We start from the raw sequence: 17,967 nt of genomic DNA, 5'->3' as shown, positions 1-17,967 counted from the left end.
CCCCTGGCCTCTTCTTCCACCAGGCACAGAGGCTGCAGGTCTCAGAGGGTGAGGTGTGTGAGGGGACGCTGACAGGTGGCAAACACCAAGGAAGACCTAAGGGCTCCTGGTCTGAGTTCGAATCCACACACCTGTGGACCGGCACCAGGACCGCAGTTCCAGCACTACCTCTTGGACAGGTATGCCCGACCTCTGCGATAGGTCCAGTATTTCCAAGGTTGGGGTAAAGAGGAAGAAGGGGACTTAGTCTACCTTTAGATAAGAAGAGGACAAAAGGAAGAGGTGAATTTTGCTCTCAGTTGCTATTTCTTGGAAACTTCCAGCCCCAGATGGCAAACTCAAAACTGGGGAAGATGGGGTGAGACAGGAGAGGGATGGCAGGTGGGGGAACTCTCCAAGGGAGTAAATGTGCCCATTTGGGAAAGCATCAGGGACTTGTCCCTAGGTACTCCTAAAAAATGTAGTTCCAAAAGCCAGAAGGTGAGCAGAGAAACCCCATATAAATTTCCTCATAGAAACAATTTCAGTGGCATCAGAAAAACTTCAGAAGCATTGAGGCCATGAGAGCCATGAGAAACTTGCCACATCAAGCAAGACAGCCCTCTTCTAGTGGTCACAGAGATTCAGTCCCTAATCATTACCTTCAGTCTCTAATCAAAATCCAGTAAAAGTTTAGAATGTACTTCATTGCGAAATGAGGGCCCAGCTATTCAAGACGGGCCTGGGAACTAGGCCCTACCTCAGAACTCATTACATTTTTCTCTGAAGCTGCAATGTCCAATATGGTAGCCTCTAGACCAGGCGTCCCCAAACTACGGCCCGCGGGCCGCATGCGGCCCCCTGAGGCCATTTATCCGGTCCCCCGCCACACTTCAGGAAGGGACACCTCTTTCATTGGTGGTCAGTGAGAGGAGCACAGTATGTGGCGGCCCTCCAACGGTCTGAGGGACAGTGAACTGGCCCCCTGTGTAAAAAGTTTGGGGACGCCTGCTCTAGACACATGACTATTTAAGTTAATCAAAAGTAAGTAAATAAAAAGTCTCTCAAGTTGCATTTGCTACATTTCAAGTGCTCAGTAGTCACAAGTGGCTTAGTTAGTGGCCACCACAGTGAACACTAAAGACATAGAACATTTCTATCACTGCAGAAAGTTCTAGAAACTTTTCACTGGTAAATGCTTTGAACTGAACTCAAACATGCTGCATAGGAACTATTCTGATGCTGGCTAAAATAAAGAAAGAAACTGAGAAATCTCTATCACTTGCTTGGCTGGCATCTAAGGTTTTGAATATACCTGTGAACATTAAGCTCCTAACATCAGAAGGCTTAATAGGAAAAGATCTTCCTGGCCAAGTGCAGTGGTTCACACCTACAATCCCAGCACTTGGCAAGGCCGAGGCAGGCAGATCGCTTGAGCTCAGGAGTTCGAGACCAGCCTGAGCACCATGGCAAAACCCTATCTCTACAAAAAATTTAGCTGGTTAGGGGCATACCTGTCCAAGAAGTAGTGTTGGGTAGTGCTACATGGGGGGCTGAGGTAGGAGGACTGCTTGAGCCCAAAAGGTAGAGGCTGCAGTGAGCTGAGCTCACACCATTACATTCCAACCTGGGTGACAAAGTGAGATCCTGTTTCAAAAAAAAAAAAAAAAAAAAAAAGATCTTCCTCCCATACTTGATTGCCAGCCACCTAGTTTCCCTCCTCAGGAGCAACCAATATCTCCAGTTCCTTTCGTGTCCTTTTGAGGTATTTTATACATTGTGGTAGGCGGAATAATGGCCCCCACAGAAATTCACATCCTAATTCCCGAAACATGTGAATATGGCACCTCACATGGCAAGAGGACTTTGCTGGTGTGATTAAGGATCCTGAGATGCAGAGATTATACTGGATTATCCAAGTGGGCCCAGTGTAATCTGAAGGTCCCTATAAGAGGAAGGCAGGAGGGTTAGAGTCAAAGATGTGATAACAGAAGCAGCGGCTGAAGTGACGTAGCCATAAGTCAAGGGAGGCACGGCCTCTAGAAGCTGGAGAAGACAAGGAGACAGATTCTCCCCTACAGCCTGCTTCTGGGAGGAATGCAGCCCTGCCCACCCATTGTGGACTTCTGACCAAAATCTTATTATTATAAGATAATAAATGTGTGTTGTCTTAAGCTACCATATTCGTAGTAATTTGTTACAGCAATAGAAAACTAATACATGTATATATAAGCAAATATGTATAAATATTTTCCTTCAAAACACAATTACACAGTCCTTCTTAGTAGCAGCTATCATCTGAAGACTGCCCCACCACCACCTCCTCTCAGCTCTGAAAGATATTGAGAAACACAAGATGATGGAGTCAAATACCAAGAATTCAAACTCTGTGTAGCAATGTCTGGATGATGATTTAAGCAGAAAACAATGAAGGCTGTAGAAGAATTGTCCTAAGGGTCATGAGACCTGGGCCCTGCCTAACTATATGACCTTGACCATGTCATTTAATTTCTTAGGGCCTCTGTCCCTTCAAATGCGACATTGAAGCAGGATGGGGGATGAAGGGGTGAAGACAGTAGACTAGACAAGTGTAAGGTTTTCCTTTTTCTAGTCTATGAGTATGCTAATCAATGACATATGCATGACCTGAATAGAATTGTTGCTAATCTCCCCCAACCAAAAAATAAGGGTGTTAAATAGTATGAAAACAGGAACTGTTTATTGTGCTTAGGAGAAAATGCCAATAAACAGGCAATGAACTGTTTACTGTGCTTAGGAGAAAATGCCAATAAACTTAGCCCCTTAAGTCTAATGGGTTGGTACTGACTTACCAACCCATTACACTTAAGGGGCTAATTATAAATCATTCTTTTTTGAGAACGCCTAGAACAGTGGTTTGCAAACCGGTGTCCAAGAGCCCAGGGCTCCTTGGTTGTGTGAAGCAGCTGCAGGGAAAGAGAGTATTTGCAGGGGCGGAGGGGGGGGAGGGTGTCACTCCCTGCCACCACTTCACCAGCAGAGCAGCTCCTCCTCTGCCTATTCTGTAAACTGCAGCTTGGCATGACTGGGTTTCAGTGTAATCCTAGCACTCTGGGAGGCCAGGGCAGGCAGACACCTGAGGTTAGGAGTTCGAGACCAGCCTGACCAACATGGAGAAACCCTGTCTCTCCTAAAAATACAAAATTAGCTGGGCATGGCAGTGCATGCCTGTAATCCCAGATACTCGGGAGGCTGAGGCAGAAGAACTGCTTGAACCTGGGAGGCAGAAGTTTCAGTGAGCCGAGATCACAACACTGCAGTCCATCCTGGGCAACAAGAGTGAAACTCTGTCTCAAAAAAAAGGCCAGGCACAGTGGCTCACCCCTGTAATCCCAGCATTTTGGGAGGCTGAGGTAGGTGGATCATGAGGTCAAGAGACTGAGACCATCCTGGCCAACATGGTGAAACCCCGTATCCACTAAAAATACCAAAATTCACTGGGCGTGGTGGCACACACCTGTAGTCTCAGCTACTTGGGAGACTGGCAGGAGAATTACTTGAACCTGGGAGGCAGAGGTTGCAGTGAGCTAAGATCATGTCACTGCACTCACCTGGGGACAAAACAAGACTCCATCTCAAAAAAAAAAAAATAAATAAATCTAACTACTAGTTTAAGATAATGATCGGCTGAGTGGTAAACTTTTTCTGTAAAGGGCTATATAGTGAGTAATTTTGGCTTTGCAGGCTTCAATGGTCTAAGTTTTTTTGTGGTTTTTTGTTTGTTTGTTTGTTTGTTTTTTTAACAAATCTTTAAAAATGTAAAAACCATTCTTAGCTCAGAGGATGTGCAAAAACAGGTCTCAGATTGAATGTGGACCACAGGCTGCGGTTTGCAACCACTTATCTAAGATAGAATGAAAATACTAGGTAACTTAAAATTCACACTGAAGTTGTGCCCAGGTAGGATGACTATGGAGTCCTACTGCATGCATAAGCCTTCCTGATGACAGTCATGTGAAAACAATGCCTTACACCAGGCCCTTCCCACATACTTAGGAAATTTCAGCTCCTCTTCACTTTTGAGCCTGACAATAGTGAGCACATTAAAGGCAGGAAATCTTTTTTTTTTTTTTTTTTTTTTTTTTGAGACGGAGTTTCGCTCTCGTTACCCAGGCTGGAGTGCAATGGCGCGAAGGGCAGGAAATCTTAATTCCAAAAACATTTACTGAGTGCTGCACTAGGAGAAAGCAAAGATAGGGTTGGTGTTCATAAAGAAAGTAGAAGGATGATGCTATTAATGGATTGATGGGGAGTGCTCATTATTGTGGCTATTAACTTGGTGGCTTCGCCATTTTTACTCGGGCATGCAAGGCTAACAAGAAGAATTTAGACTCTATCTGTAATACTCATTAATCCAGATTCTTTTTGTGTGTGTGTGAGATGGGGTCTCCCTATGTTGCCCAGGCTGGTCTTGAACTCCTGGGCCCAAGCGATGCTCCCACCTCAGGCTTTTAAGTAAATGGAATTACAGGCATGAGCCACCATGCCCAGGTCAAATTCTATTTTTATTAATGTAGTTTAAATCACAAGTGACCAGTACCAGATCTTCACATTCTTAAAAACAAGTCTCTAATGAGGTAAACATGGTTCAGAGGGTAAGATAATGGGTAAAGAAAGACAGAAGGGGCCTAGAAGGTAGATCACAAGAGAAATTCTAGACACTAAACATACGTACTAGATTTTCAAAAGCTGTCTATTTTAATATCTATCAAAGGCCAAGTGTGGTTGCTCACGCCTGTAATGCCAGCATTTTGGGAGGCCGAGGCGAGTGGATCATTCGAGGTCAGGAGTTCCAGATCAGTCTGGCCAGCATGCTGAAACCCAGTCTCTACTGAAAATACAAAAATTAGCCAGGTGTGATAGTGGGCACCTGTAATCCCAGCTAGTCAGGAGGCTGAGGCAGGAGAATCACTTGTACCCGGGAGGCAGAGTTTGCAGTGAGCTGAGATCACACCACTGCACTCCAGCCTGGGCAACAGAGCGAGACTCCTGTCTCAAAACAAAACAAAACAAAACAAAAAAAAAAACCTATCAAAATTATAAATGCAGACATCTTTGGACTTAGCAATTCCATTTCCATGAAAAGAAATGGTTAAATACACAATTAGGTACTAAATATAAATATTGGGTTATTCACAGAAGCATTATTTGCAAAAGACTGAAATTAAACAAATTATGGTATATCCATACAAATACTATGCAGCTGTTAACAAAAAAAGAATGAGAAAGCTTTTTTTTTTGTTTTGTTTTGTTTTGTTTTTTTTTTTGAGATGGAGTTTCGCTCTTGTTACCCAGGCTGGAGTGCAATGGCGCCATCTCGGCTCACCGCAACCTCTGCCTCCTGGGTTCAAGCAATTCTCCTGCCTCAGCCTCCCTAGTAGCTGGGACTACAGGCACACGCCACCATGCCCAGTTCATTCTTTGTATTTTTAGTAGAGACGGGGTTTCACCATGTTGACCAGGACGGTCTCGATCTCTTGACCTCGTGATCCACCCGCCTCGGCCTCCCAAAGTGCTGGGATTACAGGCTTGAGCCACCGCGCCCGGCGAGAAAGCTTTTATATCCTGACATAAAACAAAGTTGAAGATGTACTGTCTCAGGGAAAAAAAATTTAAAAAGCAGGTTTCAGAACAGTATGTTATCCATGTGTGTTAGGAAAGAAAGAAAAGAGAGAAAAAGGAAAAACACTGTTTTTTCCTGTTTTGATAGAGTATCTTTGGAATGCCCAAGACACTAGTAATATTGGTTGTATAGACAAGCAGAATCTTAGTGACTGAGTTACAGCAGTCAAAGGAAGATTTCTTGAAATAACCTTGTCCATTTTTAGGGTTTTTTAACCTTATGAATGTATTTTTTCAAAGTTACAAGTATTTCAAAAGAGAGTGGGCTCTGTTGTTTCACAGCTTTACATATCAAAAAACAACTGTGGCTCTTCTAACAGTTACCTGCTAAAGAGAATCATTAAGCATTCAGCCAAAGCGTGGAAGAATTTAAATGTCCTCCTCCAATTTAACAAATATCGACTAACCACACAACATATAAGTAAGATCTGTTGTGTTATTCTTTCTAATTTCCTAGAATAAAAAGGCAATGGCCTCTCACATCCACACAGAAGCAGGGACACGACAAGAGAGCTGACCTCATCAAGGTATCCATTGTCACATTCCAACTTCACTGTCAGGAATGATTCCCAAGGCCAAACGGCCTGTGTAAGAGACTAGAATCAAAGCACAAGGAACATCTGCTCACTCCACGTCCTGGAGAATATTTCAAGGACATCTTTTTAAAAATCTGTTTCTATTTTAGCCATTACAAGTTATCTGCCAAATGTAATAGATAGATATATACAAGTCACCTCTCATCTCTGTTGGGTAAATAGTAATTTCTACGTAGAGAGAGAGTCACAGTATTTTGAATACAAAAGAGAGTGGTAAGCAGGTGGACAGCCTGGAGCAGATACCAGGGCCAGCACAATCTGGACTTCTGGAGGACAAAGACCTCTCTAATAATGGGGCTCCAACCACATGAAGCACTTACTTGATGATACTTCATTCTCTTCTTCCTAGAAATAATATATGCATTCCTGTGGATGTGTGAGAACCCTACAAAGAAGCAGTTACACAGTCACAGGAATACCAAGCCCCTGTCCCTATCAGAACACACCAAAACGCAGAAGTCCACGAAAAGACACGTAAGCCTGGAACCCAAGTATTTGGGAAACAGTAACAGACTGTCCTCTGTCTTATACAGTTCCTTGGCTGTGAAAGAAGAAAAACCCTAAATACATAAAAAGCAGCCATTAGTTCCCAAAACATTCCTTTCCAAAATCAAAACGGAAAGATGAAATATGCCAGCAAGAGGCAGGAGCCAGAGGAAGAAAGCCCACCTCCAGGGGCTCTGTCCAAGTGTCTCAGAGTGGTTCACGCAATGCTAATGCTGGCCTGCTCTAGCTCCATTCCCTGCCGTCTGCAAAGTGACAAAGATAAGACAGTATATGCCGAAGTCCCAAATCAACTTCAAACACTAAGAATGCAGCTTGGTTCTACCCGTTTCTGCAAGTTTGAGCATGCCCTTTTCTCGGTGAGTCGGTTTTCTCACCTGTAAAATGAGCATCACTCTATCTATGATCTCACACAACCCTCTCAAAGTTCTCCATCCTATAATTCCATATAATCTCTCAAAAACATAAAAAACATCAGCACCAGAATACCACATCTGGGTTATTCCTCCAGAGATGGGATATCATGGTGGTTTAGACCATGTAAAAACCCAAATAAACAGGTGGCAGCTGAGGAGGCTTTCAATCCCCAGAATCCCTGAAAGGCCTTTTGACATCCGGAAAAGGATGACCAGACGATAAGCAAGTCCTGTTCCCACGGAGTCCACAGCAGGACAGACACTTGTAGTCAGAGTACACCAGCCAGTTGTCTTCACTTAATTCCCCATCAATCCTCACCCACCCTCACCCTGGCCACTGACTGTCTCAGATGGACTATTTATTTGCCCTCGATTTTATTATACTCACCTAGAAATCAGGAGACTTGGGCATCTGACGGAATATTAGCAGCCCAATGTGGATCACAGCTATGCTATGATCTAACCAAGTGTCTCTGGGAGAATCATATGACCTCCCTGGGACCACCTCTTCATCTGTTAAAGCAAGGGGGGTTGACTAAATGAGAGAAGCTCTTTTGCAGATAAAACAGTCTGTGTCTATGCCTTCCATGCAGACAAAACCAAAGACACAGCATGTAAACTTGGCCATGTAAGGCAGCATAAGGCCGGGTGAGCAGGCCACCTCTGTGGAGTCCCCACTGACGATGCTCAGTGGGCAAGTCTACAGGAGGAGCTCTAGAAATACAAAGGCTTCCAATACAGGTTTCCAGGCGCACGTACCTTTCCCGCATCCACCAATTCTGCAATGTCATCTAAACACGGACCACTGGCCATGAAAAATGCCCAACGATAATGGACCCCTTTCCAGAAATGCTAAAAAGAGGAAAACAAAACATGTCAAATATAGAAAAACATAAAACCTGATTACATGCAGATTTAGGAAAAAGCATTTTTGGATGACTACAACAAACATTCCTCATTTCATGCTGACAGAACGAGTTGTGTGCATAGCACCTTAGCACAATGACTGACAAAGAATGGATGCTCCATACATGTTTAATACATAAATAAGCGAACAAAGACATATCCACATCACTCAGGCTCTTTCTCTAAACTGTACCTGATAAACAAGTAAGCACAGAAAAAGCTTTCCTTAAAAAGTCTAAATGGGTTTCCTCCCCAGGAGAAATCAGGGGCTGAGACCTCTAGGCTTTCCCTACTAAGGCTTGAAAAAAGCCCGGAGGCACCGGAAGAGCTTTTCACCAAATTAAAAAATGTTTTGGGGATGAGAAGTCACCAAAATATGATCTTAGACAAGAAGCCCAATCACAGTTTTGTTCCCCCCCCCGCCCCCCCAGCTCTGACAGGAATAAAGTGGCTTTAAAGGCAAAACAAAGTGCAAAGTTCCTTACACATCACGGCTGCATCTTTCCCTACAGCTACGGCAAATAAAAGCCACCTAATTGGGCCAATACCTCTCCAAATGAAGATGAGTAAAAATCTTACACCAAGACGGTTCATGACCCCTCTGCAGCCACTTGTCATTGCTATTCTTTGTTTCTTTAATTGAGAAAGGGTCTTGCTATGTTGCCCAGGCTGGTTTTGAACCCCTGGGTTCAAGCAATCCTCTCCCCTTAGCCTCCCAGAGTGCTGGGATTACAGGTGTGAGCCACTGTGTCTGGCTGTAATTGTTATTTTTCATGTCAAAGGTAGGGTGGGCCACTACAGAAACAACAAATGAGCTGAGGTTTTCCGTGATACCTCAGTGACCTGCCCAGCCAAACCTTCATCAGGTGGGAACAAACTGCGATAGGAGAGGGGCAGCCAGTCCCACAGCTGCCCTCCCCACACCTACCCACAACTGTGAGGTGAGCTCAGACTTCTTTTCCATTGAGCTTACACTCAGTATGATACAAGCTACTACCATGGCATGAGCCTGGCAAATGCAATGGAACCCCTCCGACCCCAGCACTTACTAGCTGCATTATTTTTGTGTTTTTTTGTTTTTCGAGTGATGTTATTTTGGTCAGGCTACCCATTTCCTGCCCTGTAGGATGGTGGTACCACCACCTAGCTTGCAGGATTGTTGGAAGGATTAAATGAGAATGAAGAAAGAAAGAAAAAACTAAGCGGTTGCCTAGGCAAAGCTTCCCACACAGTGTGCCAGGATGGCTAACTGGGTGAGTGACCCTATAGACCAGGCGTCCCCAAACTACGGCCCGCGGGCCGCATGTGGCCCCCTGAGGCCATTTATCCGGCCCCCCGCTGCACTTCAGGAAGGGGCACCTCTTTCATTGGTGGTCAGTGAGAGGAGCACAGTATGTGGTGGCTCTCCAACAGTCCGAGGGACAGTGAACTGGCCCCCTGTGTAAAAAGTTTGGGGACGCCTGCTATAGACCTAGCATCTAACCCAGAAAACCTGTGAGAGTTAAAGGATTCATCATTAGTAATTACCCTAAGACAACAGATGTAAAGAGAGTCAAGCTTACTCTAGAATTGGTGTGATGAGATATTGACTCCCCTTAGCCCTCGGGATAGCCTCTGGAGGTAGAAGTCTCCAGATAGGCTGGTCTTGGAGGAGCAGGGCTTGGTTTGTTCATCTCTAATACCCAAGGCAGCCTCAATGTGCTGTTCAAATACTATCATTTTCTATGTCTGTCATGGCATGAAAGATGTTGGGATGCATTGGTCGGTCTATGCAACTAACTTAAAAAGAATAGGCCAGGCATACTGGCTCACACCTATAATCCCAACACTTTGGGAGACCGAGCTGGGAGGATTGAGGCCAGGAGTTCAAGAGTAGCCTAGGCAACATAACAAGACTTTGTCTCTACAAAACAAGAAAGAGAGAAAAGCTGTTTGAAGGTTTATGCAGCTAAGTGCCAGAAGCACTGAGAATGTCTCAAGCTTACTGTGGATCCAGTTAATGATAATCACAGATCTGTTCAAATACTTTTCCCTAAGGTCTGGCTTCATAGACTACAATTAAAACATTCTGGTAATTCTGTTTAGGGTATTAAAAAAGGAACAGAAATGGTCACAAGTGCCACATCTAAAACTCTTCACAGCATGTGGCTCTGTAAAGTGAAACTTTTGGTCTGCAATAGCAGAATTCGTACATTCTGCTGCAAGAGGTCTGTGTTTTTCTCCCTGCAGGCCGCTATAAGACAGAAAGTAAACCAAAGCAGGCAGGAGAGTCAGAAGCATGACAATGAGACTTTAACTTCGTGCACAATCAGAAAGACCCTGAAAATTACTTAAAGGTTTTCACATGAGATTACCACTATCATCTTTCAAGCAGGAGAAAAAGCGAATGAAAAGAGCTGTGCCTGTTTTACTCTTCAAGGACAACTCTGAAGGTTGACATGTAAGAGGTCTCACTGGAGTACAAACTGTGAAATCTTAAAACTTAAACTTACTTTTAAAGCACTGGAAAATCTGGGTTTTGTGAAAGAGAAAGAAGAGACAAAGGACAGCCAAGAGTCCTTTCTCCACCACAAAGTCCCCTGTGGACACTGTTTCTGGCTACTGTCTGAAGCAAACGGAAATAAAGAACACTAGAGTACAGGGCTTTGGTTTGTTCATCTCTATTACCCATAATATTTCATAAGAATTGAGTCGTGGTCTCCTCCATCATAGCTTTTTGTTACGATCTCTAAGTATTTAGTTAGTACACAGAACTCAAGAGACCAAAGTTCTAAGTTTCATCCCCTAAAAGGTCCCAAATTAATATCTAGAATAAAATGCTAAAGATAATCATCAAGCCTGTCATCTCACAAACATGGGGCAGCGTTGGTTGGACTAACACAGTGACTCACAACCTTTTCACCACTGAGAAACTTTCTACTGCCTTTTTCCTGAGTCTCAAGTATTTTGCCTAAAAAAACCAGTTTTTTTGTTTGTTGGTTTTTTTGAGACAAGGCCTTCCTCTGTTGCCCAGGCTGGAGTAGAGTGGTGCAATCTTGGCTCACTGCAACCTCCATCTCCCAAGCTCAAACCATCCTCTGGCCTCAGCTTCCTGAGTAGCTGGAACTATAGGTGTGCACCAACACACCTGGCTAATTTTTTAATTTTTTTTGTAGAGATGAGTTCTATGTTGACCAGGCTGGTCTCAAACTCCTCAAACTTAGGCAATCCTCCCATTTCTACCTCCCAAATTGCTGGGATTACATGCATAAGCTACCGTGCCCAGCCTATCTTTATTTTTTCTATCATGTATTCCATTTTAATTAACATTAATTCATATTTTAAACCAATGAGCTATAATTACCGCCAGTTTATCTCATGAAATTATAAAAGCCTCTGTCCCCAAAGTGATGACAACAGGCTATGAGGTAAAGTGGAGAGTAGACTCTCAAGCTTTGCTATTAGTCTGGTAACTGAGCTGATCTGCCTTGATCTCTAAGGTCACCACTCACCATTGTGTGCAATTTGGGCAAGATGTGTTCAGTGTTGAGCTCTATACAGCCTTGGTAAATGTGGCCCCGTTTCAGAGTCAGGCTGACTAACCAAGTCCCAGGAACTCCCATAATGCCATTAGTAGCTGGAGTTTCAAATTTACACGGAATATGCAGCGTTAGAAGAAGTTGACATGACCCCAGCAAAGGCATGAGTGGAGGCTTACTGAAGTAAAAATACAACTTCTCTTACTCATAGACTTCTAAAGGTCTGAAAGCCCCAGTCTGGGAATCATTGGTCTATCCCAAAACAATGAAAACAGCAGCAGTAAGTTTCCACTTTTATATACAAGAGACTGTATGTGTTTAGATATGAAACAGAGAGAGGGCCATCAGGTAGAGATAAGAAGGAAGCACAAACAGAACATCAGATGTCATCAAGAGAGGCAATAAGTAATAATAAAGGTTAACATTTAATAAGAGCTTTCTATGTACTAGGCATTGTGTCACGTCTCCATATGGACTACTTCATTTGATCCTTACAAAAATGCCATAAGGTAGACGTATTATCAGCCTCATTTTATAGGTGAAGACACTGGGCTTAGAGACATTCGGTAACGTACCCAGGGTTACACAGCTACTAAGTAGAGGTCAGATTTGAACCCAGTCAGTGTGACTCAAATGCTTGCAGCCACTGTGCTTATGCGGCCCCCAAGAGAAGAGAAACTGGCTAGGTGGCAAACCAATTTCTAGCAGCAGGAGGCACCTGCTTGCAGTCACAAACCAAGACCCTTCTTCCTACCTTTAATGCCTTCGAACCTACAGTGACTCCTGTCTGCAACATGCCATCTGCTACACCCAATCGGTCCATGTTCAGAAGGAAAGGAGTCACCAAAGTCACATAGGTGGCTCCTGACCATTTCTTGAGAAAATCTAGAGCCCATGTTTCAGTGGATCCGCCAACATTATCGAGGATAAAATCAAACCTGGATAGGAAGAACCAAATCAAAACATTGTCAGGCTTTGCACTGAACTCTGATCCTCCTTCCTTCCCAGCACCAGTTGACTTAGGGTTTATTTCAGTAACAAATCTCAAACTGTGCTGCACCTCGCCATCCTGCAGAGGGTGGCTGCTTTGACAGAGAAGGAAGAACACACCCACTCACTAGATCTATGACTCTTTTCCAAGGTAAGGTGAATGTGACTAATTTTTGTCATAAAATTACTTCATTTTCTAGTACTTTAGAATGACTTAAGCAAGTAGTTCTGAACAGAAAGTGATTTTGGCTCACTACAATGCACAGCATAGCCCCTCACAGCAAAAAAAATTATCCAGCCCCAAATATCAAGAGCTGAGAAAGTAAGATTGCCAAGTTGAGAAAGTCTGACTTAAGATTTGTAAAAAACTGCAAAGCTTTTCATTCACTATAAAGTATTCTTTGGTGCACATGGATACTTGAAAGTTAAGTATGAGATTTTCACCTACAAGAATAATTTGCTTTTATTCTCTCTACAGTCAGAAATGCTCATGGAACCATCCTCTTCATCTTCTGTAATTTTCTATCATTTGGCTTCAGGTACAGCATCAGGATAATGCAAAAGGAGAAATGGCCTGCTCTAGCATGCCAAAAAAAATTCAGGCCTAATGGAATCCACAGGAACTGGTAGAGATTCAACTTCTCACATCTAACCTAAACTTTTGTAATCACTATATTCTACTGAAACAGGATAAAAACCTAATGAAGCTTTTAAATACTTTTGAAAACAAAGATCTATGTAGAGAATACACGCATATAAATTGAGCAAATCAGCTGATGAATTCCTCTTTGGTAAATCTTTTCTCCCTTCAAATTCATCTGGATGATGTCAAACATTAAAGTTCCTGAAAGCAGCTTTGGCCAACTTTGTGGATCCTGAATATTTCATGGAACTAAACTAAAAAAGGGCAAATAAAATCTAAGGATATCAAATGCAGGAGCAGGATGACCTTAATAGATGACCATTCTTTTCACTAAAAAAGTGTCTACCTCATTTCCAAGTTTTGAATAAACAAATTTGAGGACGCTTAATTTAAGGAAAACTTAAGGCAGCCTGGTATTTAGAACAGGCATTGTCTGAGAAGAAATGTGGAGACCAGGTTGTGGATCCAGCTCTCCCAACAAATGACTGGTGGCATGACCTTGAGTATGCAAAAACTCATAAATCCTCTGCCCTTCACTTTCTCAACTACAGCATCATAGGGTTGGACTGAAGGTTTCAAAGCCCCTCTCGCTATAAAACTCTAAGATTTCAAATACCTAAAATAAGCTGCTATTTGAAAGGAGGAATATATTTATAGGTAGACTGAGAGGTCAAACTCCAGGCAGAAATGACAAAGATCAATTTTAACTAAAGCTATTAAAAAAAGAAGCAGTAGTAATGGCTTGCATTTATAAGCGAGGAAGTTCCCCCTACTAGAAAAGCACAAGCAAAAGAAGTAAGACCACTTGCCAGGAAGAGATGCCAAGGAAGAACGTGTAGCACTGGTTTGGGAGCCTAGACTGAGTATCCTCTGGCCTACCATCTGTCAAGTTCTCCTATTCTCTGGTGACAAATTCCAGACACACATAAAACTTAATGTAGGCCAGGTGTGTAGCTCATGCCTGTAATCCCAGCACTCTGGGAGACCAAGGCAGGCAGATCACTTGAGGCCAGGAGTTCGAGACCAGCCTGGCCAACATGGAGAAACTCCATCTCTACAAAAATAATAATAATAATAATAATACAAAAATTAGCAGGCATGGTGGTGTGTGCCTGTGATCCCAGCTACTCGGGAGGTTGAGGCATGAGAATCAGGAGGCAAAGGTTGCAGTGAGCCGAGATCGCACCATTGCACTCCAGCCCGGGCGACAGAGTGAGACTCCATCTCAAAACAACAACAACAACAACAACAACAAAACCTTAAGGTAGATAGAGGGGAATAGGTAGGACTTGGCCCAGTATTGTGTTGCTATTCCTAGAAGCATCAGAAGATACAATTACTGCTTTCTAGAAGTCACATCTCGGAGACCTGTCATTCTTCACTCAAGGGGCCTACAGAGGCTTAGGCCCTCACACACAGGCAACAGGGTAGCTGAAAAAGTCTCTGAAAGGGACGACGATAGTCCTTAAACATGCCAGGCATGTTCCTGACATGGCAGCTTTACGTTTGCTGTTCTTTCCAGATGGAACAATTGTTCTCCTGGATTCCTTCAACAACTAAATCAATATTATTGAGTACCTACTACATGCTACTACACTCTTCCAGATGGAGGGATATAGCAGGGAGCAACACACATACACAAATTCTATTCATATGGCTTGCTCACTAGAGCCTCCACTCAAATGCTGCTTCCTCGACGAGGCGTTCTGTGACCTCCCTATCTACAAAGCCTCCGCCCCAGTCTATTCCCTTTCGTTTTTTTTTTTTTCAGAGCACCTACCACTAAAAGCTCCCAAACAAGAATGTAAGCTCCATGAAAACGGGCATTTGTCTTGTTCACCACTGTAACTGGTATATGGAACCCTGCCTGGCAAGAGTAGAAGCTCCCTGAGCAGCTGGCTGCTCCTGGGTGCACCACCAAACTACCACTGGGAGTTGGTGGCACTGGCTGAGAAAGGCTGGGCAGTGTCAGATAACTACTCCCTTTTTTTCTTTTTTCTATTTAAAAATATACTTCTACTCAATGTGGGCAAGAGTAGTTTGCTTCTGAAAACTAATCAAAAAAGGGAAAACCATTGAAAAAGCAGCAGTAAAACAGCTTTCCAAATACTCCTCAGCTGTGTTCTCAGCTTCAGCTTGATGTTGGCTGGATAAAGGTCAGATGAATAAGCCCGAATCAACAGGACCTAAGAGAATTCCTGAATGCATTCCTGTTCGGTACCTCAGGACAAACCACAGCCTGGCATTCAGACACACTGGGAACATCCACAATGCTCCCATTACCAAGACTTAGACTTACAGTGTTTCTCTTAAGCCTTTGTTAAGCCAAAACACGGAAAGTATGTTTTGGGCTAATCATGTTATTTCATGAACTACTCTATATTCTTCCTGTGGTAACAGATGCCACAGAAGGGAATATATTTCCAATTTTGTCTTCAGGCCTCTTATAAACCAGCATGGTAACTTAAAAATTAGCAAAGACTATGTAAGCAAAGTAACTTCCTCAGTACCTATCGACATGCTGTTACTGTGTTATATTAACATCTGAAATTAAAACAGAAGCCAACCTAAGTAACTTCTAATGACATGGAATGTTTTCATAGATTCTTCTCTAAGACTCCAACATGATTGTAAAGCCACCAAGCCATCTCAGACCTGCATCATCAACTGTCCTTGTTCCCATTCCCAGCGTGAACATACATACCGTTTTAAGGGTTTCAACTGCTCCTCCACACTTCCAGATTTATAATCAATTACATCATCTGCCCCAAGCTTCCTTACAAGTTCACTGGCATCTTGAGAGCAAACTGCTGTCACATGAGCACCCCACGCTTTCATTACCTGCCCCCCCAAAAAAAATTAAAGAAAAAAAACACGAAGAGATTAGAAAAACTGACTGCATTGAAAAAAAATCATTGACACCACATATACATATATCATCAGACTAATCTCTAAAGAACTTTAAGTACCTCATCTTAACAAGAACTAATTTATTAACTTATAAATGATAAAGAGAAACGGTTAAGCATTTGTCTTGCCTTTCCTATCTTAACAAGACTATAGGAAGCCATCTGTCAGAGACTAGTAAAAATGCTTAAACTTTCGTTCACTAAGAAAATTCCAAGAAAGAGATCTCATTTTCTCTACATGAGACAGCCAGCCACCTTGTTGTGATGAAGTTATAACTAATTCACTTAGAGAGGAATTCAGTGCCTCACCAGTAACAGAAAAGACAGGAGTTGAAAGCCTCAAATTTAGCACTTTCAAGGATAGCAAAGTTAAATGGCCCCAAAAAAGCATGTCTTCAGAAAAATGACTTTAAAATGTATCCAGAACATTAGAATGCCACATATCATCATTTGCATCTCCAGGAAGTATTAACACAATATTGAATCATACAGTGTTTCAAAGTAATGAGCTATTAAGTAATAGGTAATATATGAAAAGCTTCTCTTAAAAAGAAGGGGAAGAAACTACAACCATTTTATCTTAAAAATTTGGAGTAAGAAAACCTAAACCAACGGTACCTAGGTTTTAAAATGCAGATGCCTTGTATTTTTAAATAATTAGTTATAATTAGATTTACATTAAAAGGAGAGGCTGGGCAAGGTGGCGCATGCCTGTAATCCCAACACTTTGGGAGGCCGAGGCGGGCAGATCACAAGTTCGAGATTGAGACCATCCTGGCCAACATGATGAAACCCCGTGTCTACTAAAATAATAAAAATTAGCTGGGCATGGTGGCTGGAGTGCAGTAGTGCAATCTCGGCTCACTGCAACCTCCATCTCCTGGGTTCAAGCAAATCTTCTGCCCCAGCCTCCCGAGTAGCTGGGACTACAGGCACAAGCCTGATTTTTATATTAATCATCTTGTATTTCAAAAAGTTTTATCACCCAACTATGCATTCTCTAGACCAGGTGTCCCCAAACTTTTTACACAGGGGGCCAGTTCACTGTCCCTCAGACCGTTGGAGGGCCGCCACATACTGTGCTCCTCTCACTGACCACCAGTGAAAGAGGTGCCCCTTCCTGAAGTGTGGCAGGGGGCCGGATAAATGGCCTCAGGGGGCCGCATGCGGCCAGCGGGCCATAGTTTGGGGACGCCTGCTCTAGACAGTATAGTCTTGTGCATTTTAAAAATGATATGTTTTAAGTCTTTTTTAAATTATTTATTTTTTTTTGTTTGTTTGTTTTTTTATTTGAGAAATAAATAGTCTCATTCCGTTGCCCAGGCTAGAGTGTAGTGGCATGATCTTAGTCCACTACAACCTCCACCTCCCAGGTTCAAGCGATTCTCCTGCCCTCAGCCTCCCAAGTACGATTACAGGCACATGACACCACACTGGACTAATTTTTGTATTTGAAGTAGAGACGGGTTTCACCAAGTTGACCAGGCTGATCTTGAATGCCTGACCTCAAGTGATCCACCCTCCTTGGCCTCCCAAAGTGCTGGGATCACAGGGATGAGCCACTGTGCACGGCCTTAAGTCTCTTTTAACATAGGCTCTTGTTCTATCCCTTTGCTTTCTTTTTTTTTTCTTTTCTCTCTTTTTTATTTATTTATTTTTAATTGCATTTTAAGTTTTGGGGTACATGTGAAGAACATGCAAGATTGTTGCATAGGTTAACACATGGCAGTATGATGGGCTGCCTTCCTCCCCATCACCTATATATCTGGTATTTCTCTCCATGCTCTCTCTCCCCAACTCCCCACCCCCTGCTGTCTTATAATTTATCTGTGGAACAATCTAGGC

General features: G+C 43.0%; 1 protein-coding gene across 1 annotated transcript in view; it reads right to left on the bottom strand.

Annotated features, from left to right (window-relative positions):
* RTN4IP1 (reticulon 4 interacting protein 1) overlaps nucleotides 1–17,967 on the bottom strand; it is a 66,613-nt gene that overhangs the window by 19,669 nt on the left and 28,977 nt on the right. Inside the window, exons 6-8 of the mRNA XM_003935928.4 lie at nucleotides 15,918–16,054; nucleotides 12,335–12,518; nucleotides 7,916–8,008 (exon numbers count right to left, since the gene is read on the bottom strand). Of these exons, the coding sequence (XP_003935977.1) occupies nucleotides 7,916–8,008; nucleotides 12,335–12,518; nucleotides 15,918–16,054 (414 nt within the window). The remainder of the gene's footprint in view (nucleotides 1–7,915; nucleotides 8,009–12,334; nucleotides 12,519–15,917; nucleotides 16,055–17,967) is intronic.

Source organism: Saimiri boliviensis, chromosome 4 (assembly GCF_048565385.1).
Source record: "Saimiri boliviensis isolate mSaiBol1 chromosome 4, mSaiBol1.pri, whole genome shotgun sequence".
NCBI classification, from domain to species: Eukaryota; Metazoa; Chordata; class Mammalia; order Primates; family Cebidae; genus Saimiri; species Saimiri boliviensis.
The sequence above is the reverse complement of the archived record's forward strand: the minus strand, read 5'-3'. Positions and strand labels throughout refer to the sequence as shown.